This window comes from Meleagris gallopavo, chromosome 25, assembly GCF_905368555.1.
Source record: "Meleagris gallopavo chromosome 25, MGAL_WU_HG_1.1, whole genome shotgun sequence".
Lineage (NCBI taxonomy): Eukaryota > Metazoa > Chordata > Aves > Galliformes > Phasianidae > Meleagris > Meleagris gallopavo.
In genome coordinates, this window is record NC_139428.1 from 2475493 (window position 1) to 2483576 (window position 8084).

The following is an 8084-nucleotide window of genomic DNA, read 5'->3' on the forward strand; positions in this document are numbered from 1 at the left end:
CGGCTGTCGGATCTGTGCGCAGCCCCGACGGCGCAGCCCCGACGTGGGGAGCGGGTCGGAGCTTCTCTGCGCCCGGCGGCCGCCCGGCTCCCTCTAGCGGCCCCTCCGCCTCGGATCGCGGCCCCGTGTCTCTGCCGGCAGTCGGACCGCAGTGGCTGCTTCCTGCTCTGCGGCGCGGGACCGACGGAGGGCAGCGGGGATGGAAGCCCGAGAAGCCCGACAGGCCGCGGCTGCCGCTGTCCGAGCGTCCCGGAGCAGTTCTCGTGGGGTAGGGGTGGGTGGGGGATAGCAGAGAGATGGAGTTTTGTTCTTCAGCCCAAAGGTGAGGATGAGAACGCGGCTGTGATTAGCGCTCTCACACTCTTGTGTCCCAATTAGCAGCAAGTACCAATTGCCAAGTGTTGCAAATTGCGGCCAAGACAACGGAGCTTTTAAAGGACCCTTTGAGTGTGGTGGAGCAAAAGGGAAATGTGCCCTGAGCACTCGTGTTTTATTTCCATTTTCTGGAGTATCATTTACGGGTGTGTGGGAGCCAGCAGAGAGGCACGGTCCGATTGCTGGGGGCCATGATTGGCTCTGGGGCAGCAGCTGAGCATCACTGCGTTTTTTGGGGGATTTGGAGCCCGTGTGCTTTGCGCTGGGACAGAGCATCCTGCAGGCAAACCAGAGTGTGAAACCAGCTCGGTTTGTTCACTTGTGGGTGCTTTTCCAGCCGGCCCCAAGCACACAGCCCTCAATGCAGTGCGCAGAGGGGCGGCAGCGCGTTGCAATTCGTGACAGCTTTGAGCTGCTCCTCTCTTATCTCGCACCAAAGCTGCAGCCACGTTCCCCACGCAGGCACTCCTCCTTTCTCCTGCGTGGAGCCTGCGTGGGAAGCGGGCACCGCCTGCTTCTGCGAGGGCTGCAGGACTCACCCAGACCACGATGGGTGCAGGTCCGATCTCTCCCCATCTGCACCCCCAGCTTGAGCCGCAGCCTCTGCTCAGCTAGAAGGAAGCAGCTGGGGTGTTTTTTTCCTGGGGAAACACTGCAGGGATTTCCCCGTAGTTTGGAAGAGCGTGTCTCGTCCTGCAGAGCACGGGGAGGAGGTGAGCGTGGAGAAAAAGTCGCTACGACCAAAGGCCATTCTGCTCCCGAAGCATCAAGGTGCAGCTCCCTGCCTTTAGTGAGGGAGAGCTGCCTCCAGACAGCCACAGCTCTGAGCTCCGTGTGCCAGCTGCACTCTCTGTGCTGGAACTGCTCTTCCTGGAGGTTTTCGTTTCACGAGTGGTGTGGAAAGGCTGAGGAAAGTGCGCTGGTGGCCCTTATGGCCGTGTCCTCCTGCACAGCCTTTGCCAGAGCTTGGTGAGGGCTGCTGAGCTGCGGGGAGCAGGATTTCACATCTCTCCTTGGAGAGCAAAACTCTCTGCCTCGAGAGCCCCCTGCACAGAGGGCTGTGTAAGGAAATGGTCTCAGGGCAGCAGGGGTGGGCACAGAAACCTCTCAGGTCCCAACAGGAGCTGCCAGTGTGGGCTCCCCTTCCCTCTGGGTTTCCTGCAAATGAAGGACCCGACAGCACCGGGCTGTGCCCCACTGTGCATCCATACCCCCGAGAAGGGAGCTGGGCAGCATCTCCCACACTGACCCAGGGCTCCCTTCCCCCAGCAGAGTAAAGCCTGAATTTCTCACTCTCTTTATCCTCTTGGATGGAGAAAAATACACAGAGCAAAGCGAGCGAGGGGATGTTGTGGCTCCTAGCTTGGGAGTTTTCAGCCGTGTGTTTATCAGCTCCATCCCCTGATGGTATCAGCACGAACAGGCCACCCACAAGAAGGCTCAGCAGCCCAGTCTGGGCTCCAGCTTTTCCTCCCTGGCTCCGTGTGTGCGTGTGTACACAGCACGGCTATCTGGGGAGCGGCCGTCTGGGGCTGCCTCCATCTATTTACTACACAGCTGATGTAATGGCTAAACATTTCTTTTTCTTTCTTTGTTTATGAGGTGGGTTTTGTTGGTGGTGGTTTTGTTTTGTTTTGTTTTTTAATCTACTAGAGACAAATAGACCCCTGGAGGAGTCAGCTTAGTCGTGTCCCTTCTTGGATGGGAAACAACAAATTTCAGGACAGGAAATGGGAACGACTCAAACAAGATGGGTTCGGGATTTTTGTATTTAAGTCTCCCAGTTCTCATCCCCGGCAGATCCTAGAGATGTTCTTTCCCTCTGGCTTTAATTCCTCGTGCAGAGCGTGGCTGCAGCACCAGCTGCACGCTGCCAGCACGGCGCTCTGACCGCCCGCTCTCTCCGTGCACCCCACAGGCACATCAGAGCTGAGCCCCTTCTCGGACCCACGGCAGTTCGACCGCTCCTTCCCCACGCTGCCAACCCTCACCGAGACCAGGTTCTCCGACCCACGGATGCATTACCCCGGCGCCATGTCAGCCGCCTTCCCCTACACCGCAACCCCTTCAGCCACGGGCATCGGGGGCATCAGCATGACCAGCATGCCCACCACCACGCGTTTCCACCACACCTACCTGCCTCCTCCCTACCCCGGCTCCACGCAGAACCAGAGCGGACCCTTCCAGACCAACCCCTCTCCCTACCATTTGTACTACGGCACGTCGTCGGGTTCGTATCAGTTCTCCATGGTGGCGGGTGGTGAACGCTCTCCCACCCGGATGCTCTCTTCGTGTACGAGCGCCTCGGCGGGGAACAACTTAATGAACCCCAACCTGGGCAATCAGAACGACGGGGTGGATGCGGACGGGAGCCACAGTAACTCACCGACAACCATGACGACTACTGGGAGGATGGACGAGTCGGTTTGGAGACCCTACTAGGAAGGAGGAGGGCAGCTGGGCACCGAGAGCTTTAACCGGATCGGCCGCCGTGACGTTACTCCTTTCCCATCGAAATGATGCCGAGGGAAAAGGTAAACCAAAGTCTCCCAAACCAAAAGCAAAGCAGGAGGAATCCTCTACACATAAATAACCACGGGCAAACATCAAGCAAAGCTGGGCCGGGACCTACGTTACATTTCAAGATGAACGTCCACAAGGCTTGAATTTGTCGCTTGATGTGGTTCTTTTCATATGGTTTTAATATGTGGATTGTACATAGGGAAAAAAAGATGCGTGGATTCAGATGTTTGTTTACTGCCGAACACTTCTTGGTCATCTCACTTGCACCCTCATCCCCACACAAAGCATTCAGGAGTCAGTGAAAGCTCGCCCTTCTGCAAAGCGCTCCAGAGACAAGAGCAGGAAATCATCCGAGCCATCTCTGTGCCGAAGCACAAAGACTGAACTGAAAAAAAGGAAAAAAAAAAAAAAAAGGAAAAAAAAAAAAAAGGAAAGAAACCTTTGTCTCCTCTCATTCCCTCCCAGCAGTGTAGGGCTGCTGCTGCTGCCCAGCAAAGAGCTCTGGTTTACAGCACAAGTTACAGGCTGTGTCCCTCGTGGGTCGGCATCAGCCACGCGAACGGGAGCTGTGATGGGGCTGTGATTATTCCTTGCTGACGACAGAGGTTGTATTGTTCACTTCTGTGCACTGTCGTCGTTTTTTAAGCAGTAGCGTGGCTGATCCCGTGCCCGGCAGGCCCTCCCCTCTCCTCTATGTTTACATACGAGATGTACTTTTTACATGATGCGTTGTGTTTTGTTTGCTCTCTCGCCTTGACCTCACCGTTCAATTCTTTGCTCCCCTTAGCAGATCTCAGCGATGATGATGGTGGTGTGTGACATGAAGGCGGTGTTGGGGGCAATCCGAGATGTGTGAGATGCACTTCCCAGCTCGTGAGCTGCTGTGGGGCTGGGAACCTTTGGCACTGCGCTGCCGTGGGTCTGTGGGTCTTCCTTTGATCCTCTCTGAATGCCTGCACACACAGCTGCTGGCAAAGCGTCCTCCTTCTGCTGTGATTCTTTCCTGTGTTTTCACCAGGAGTGGACGGACACGCGATGATTTGTTTTATTAAGCAACGACTGGCATCTTATCAGTGTGTGCTGAAAGCGCCAACTGAGATCTGGAGAAAGGAGCGCTTCCTACTCAGCCCCTTTAATGGTGGGAAGGTCGTGAAGCAGTGCCAGCTGTCACCCCACATCCCCTCCTTTCCTCCAGGTGTCCTGTAGTGCTGGTGTTGGCTCAGCAGCTGAAGGATCAGCACTCAGAGTCACCGTGGAACCATTGGGGGCTCTGCTGAGCCCCAACGCACACCATGGTTCCATCCATTCCCACCAGTGCTGGGTTGGTGGTTGGGCACGATGACCTCAGAGATCTCCTCCAATCTTAAAGATTCCACGACCTGCACTGTGCCTCTTTGTGCACGAGCAAGAGAAAACATAAACCCAGCAGCTGCCCTCCCATCCTCCCCTCCTGAATTTATGCCCTTACGGCAGCAGCACCTCTTGCCAAATCTCAGTTGGTAGCTCATCAGCAATCAGTTCTAATTGCACTACCATGTAGAGGTGGGAGCAAGGCGTCCCCATTTAGTCGGAAAGCTGCGATGACCACTTTGTGAGTTAAACGTGCAACAAGAGAAACAACTCTTCTATAAGATTCATCCCACCCCCAAATCCCTTCCCCAGCAAAACTGCAACTTTCACGTCCTTAAGCAACAGCAGGCACCTTTGGGTGCTCCCAGCTGGAGAAACTGGACCGGAGCAGCCTGTGTTTGGATGCATTTATATTGATCATCCAATCGCACCACTGATTGAAAGCACAAGCAAACAAGGCATTCGTAGGACTAGCTTAATTTAAGACTGTTCGTAGTGAATTAAAAAGAAAAGCAACGGTGTTGTTTTTATGACATATTGTCATGTGAAGGCGTAAATATACGCACCTCTATGATATGCAGATGGTCACGAGACAGGCCAATGTTTTTTGCTTTGCACTATAATTTGCTTTTTTTTTTAAAAAAAAAAAAAAAAAGAAAATGCACAATTGCTTGTACAGTATGAACCCCTTTGTCCGGCTCAAAGAATATTTAACTATAAAATCTAATTTTTGGTCATATTTGTTATAATAATATAATTCTTAAATGTGTTGAAGGATCCGATTCTTAAGAATGCTTCTAATACTTGTACATGCAGGGTAAAACGACAACGAAGAGCTAAGGAGATGAGAACAGAGACCGCTGTAGATAAAGAAGGCCAAAGCTGTTGTGATTTTTTTTCTTTAATGTTGTCTTACAATGGACATTAAAAAGAAATGCTAGCGATACCAAATAATGTGGTTGTTGTGTAACGTACCGGCCCTACTTGAAGGCAATGCCCTCTATTTAATATGTAGCCCATCTTTTTAACCTGTAGCACTTGTCACTGGGGTGGGGGGCGGTGGGTGGGTGGGTGGGTGGGTGGGGGTGGGGAGGGGCTGCTCCTGGTGAAGTCATTGGGGACGTCGCTGCTGCGTTGGCTTCCAGAGGATGGCCGGGTTCCTCTTCGCCGTTGGTACGAAGCCATAGCAAAGTGGTCAGTTCTGCTTTTCCATTATTGGTGTCGATGTTCTTATCCATTGTACATGATTATATTGTCAGGCCTCCGTGTAATCGTTTTAATGGTTTTCCATGTGGAATAATAAACGTACGGTTACAAGTTCCTGGTGCCTCCCATCTGCTCACTCCTCTCCCGCAGCGCTGTGTTCTTCCACACCAAACCCTGAGTCCAGCTCTTCTTTCAATGGCAGCGTTGTCTCCCTCCTTAGCAAATAATCGTTTCGCTTCCCCAAAGCTTTTATGCGATGCAGGGCAGGTGGGATGGAGCCCACCGTGGTGCCATGCCACAGGGCCACACCTTTCCCTCATCAAACCATTAATGAGCCTTGTGCAGGGCAGCAACCAGTGCCCCACAAGTACAGTCCTGTCCCTTTGAAGCAGTGGGGCTGGGTGTGAGGAACCCTGGGACCTCCAACCCCCATTGGGTGCCATCACCCATCACCATCACCCATCACCCATCGCCCATTGTCCGTTGCCCATCACCCATCTCTCATTGCCCATTTCCTGTCACCCATCACCCATCACCCACCACCACCCATTGACCCCAGTGACTGCCCACAACCCATCACTCACCTCTAATCTCCCATCGCCCACTGCCCATTGCCCATCACCCATTGTGTGTTGTACTACAAACAGGGCTCCAGCACAGATCCCACTGCATGACCATGCCTGGGTGACTACTCCCCCAACACCTGCAGCTCAGCATCTTTCCCACTGCCAAACCAAACCCCATGTCCCTGGATCCCATCACCTCCCCGGACCCCAAACCTAATACAGTGTCCCTGGTTCCCCATCACCTTCCAGACCCCAAATCTAATTCCACATCCCTGGATCCCCATCACCTCTCAGACCCCAAACCTAACCCCACGTGCTTGGATCCCTATCACCTCTCAGACCCCAAACCTAATCCCACGTGCTTGGATCCCTATCACCTCTCAGACCCCAAACCTAACCCCATGTGCTTGGATCCCCATCACCTCCCCAGACCCCAAACCTAAACCCATGTGCTTGGATCCCCATCACCTACCCAGACCCCAAACCTAACCCCATGGCTCTGGATCCCCATCACCCTCCCAGCCCCATTCTGCCCCACAGGGCCATGTCACTGGGGTGTGAGTCTCAGTGCCACCCCAAGCCCTTGGGCAGCAGCACACACCGGTTCTGCAGCAGCTGCATAGAGCACATTAACTGCAGCCTGAGCTTCCCCCGAAGCGCACAGCGTGCCGCTCCACACGAGGGCCGCAATTTCATCACAGACACTGTTTCTTATTGAAGTCATGCAAACAAAGCCAACTGCATAACTGTTCATCCCCTGACAGCAGCAGGGCGGGACGCGGGGAAGGTGTTTTCTCTTGGGTTGGGCTGGGAGATCAGAAGGCTCTACATTAAAATACGCTCTCACTCTGCACATCTGTGCACTCTGCACCCTTGGCTCAGCTCTACAAAGGCAATTGTAGGTTGGGATGGTACTGTTGGGATGCTGACTCCTCAATTGCCATCAGTGGGAGCATCCCGGCTGCAAAGAGACAGGGCAGGGCAGGATGGGGAGCCGGGGTGTGTGACCCATGTTAGGCATGGAGAGAGCAGGCAGTGTCTGGGGTAGGGAGAGGTGATGGGGCAGCGAGGAGTGTGTGTGTGCGTGTAGGCAGTGCCCAGAAGGGTACCCGTGGGCACACAGCTGCCTGTGTGAGCAGAGCACACACATGTGACGGGGCATGTCCACGTGGCAGGGGACACGTGCCCAGCAGCACCACCACCTCACCACCCCCAGCAGCTCTCTGCCACTGCCCTGCATCTCCTGGGCACTCGGTTTCTCGCAGGGCTGTGCATCCAGCTATAGGCATCGCTGCTTATTGTGTGGCTCCTCCTGCCCAGCCCTGCTGGAACCGTGGGGCAGCGGCCCCAACGCACAGAGCGGTGGTGCCCATGGCTGCATCATGCAGCAAAACAGGAGGGATGAAACAACACCAGTGGCCCTTTGGGGATGGATAAACTGCAGCCTGGAGCGGGTTGGTGTCCCCACCACCTCCGGCCCCTCCCCGGCTCCCATCCAGCCCCTGGCTCTGCTCCAGGAGGAACATTTTCACCAGCGCTGCCCAGCAGAGGATTTCCTTTCCATTGGAGCGACTTGCAAAGCCCCCCCAGCTCCCTGGAAGCACATCTATGTAATTCTTTAAGATGAGTTTGGCACAGGGATGGGTACCGAGGGCCGCTGCCCGTCGCCGTTGGTGGGTTTTGCTGTTTCTGGAGGTCGGCAGAGCTGGGAACACCCGGGTTTGTTCGCTGCCTGCCGCGAAATCGATACCGTGATTTCATTTCTCAGTCGTAAATGAAATGAGCTGTAAAGCCAAGGTGGGTGTTTGAGCCGGAGTGAAAGAATGAATTGTTCTAATGGGGGGACGTTAACGAGGGGATTAAACATGCTGCAAAACCCGGGGGGGTCCGCGGTGCTGTAGGGCCCCCCTGGCCACGCACCCCCGCTCCCCCAGCTCTGAGAGCACCCCGACAGACCCCCAACCCGTGGGCTGCCTTATCTATAAACCCCGAAACAAAAAGCACAGTGAGAGCCCTATCAGGATGCTAGGAATGGCAGCCAAGTTCCCCCCATCCGCCCCTTCG

The 8084-nt window shown here is 54.6% G+C and overlaps 1 protein-coding gene across 2 annotated transcripts in view; it reads left to right on the forward strand.

Moving 5' to 3' along the window:
- Positions 1 to 5202, forward strand: part of RUNX3 (RUNX family transcription factor 3) — a 43496-nt gene extending 38294 nt beyond the window's left edge. For both annotated transcript variants that reach the window (XM_085208661.1, XM_085208662.1), the window contains one exon: positions 2294 to 5202. In XM_085208661.1, coding sequence (XP_085064787.1) covers positions 2294 to 2817 — 524 coding nt within the window. In that variant the 3' untranslated portion in view covers positions 2818 to 5202. The remainder of the gene's footprint in view (positions 1 to 2293) is intronic.
- Positions 5203 to 8084: the final 2882 nt, after the last annotated feature.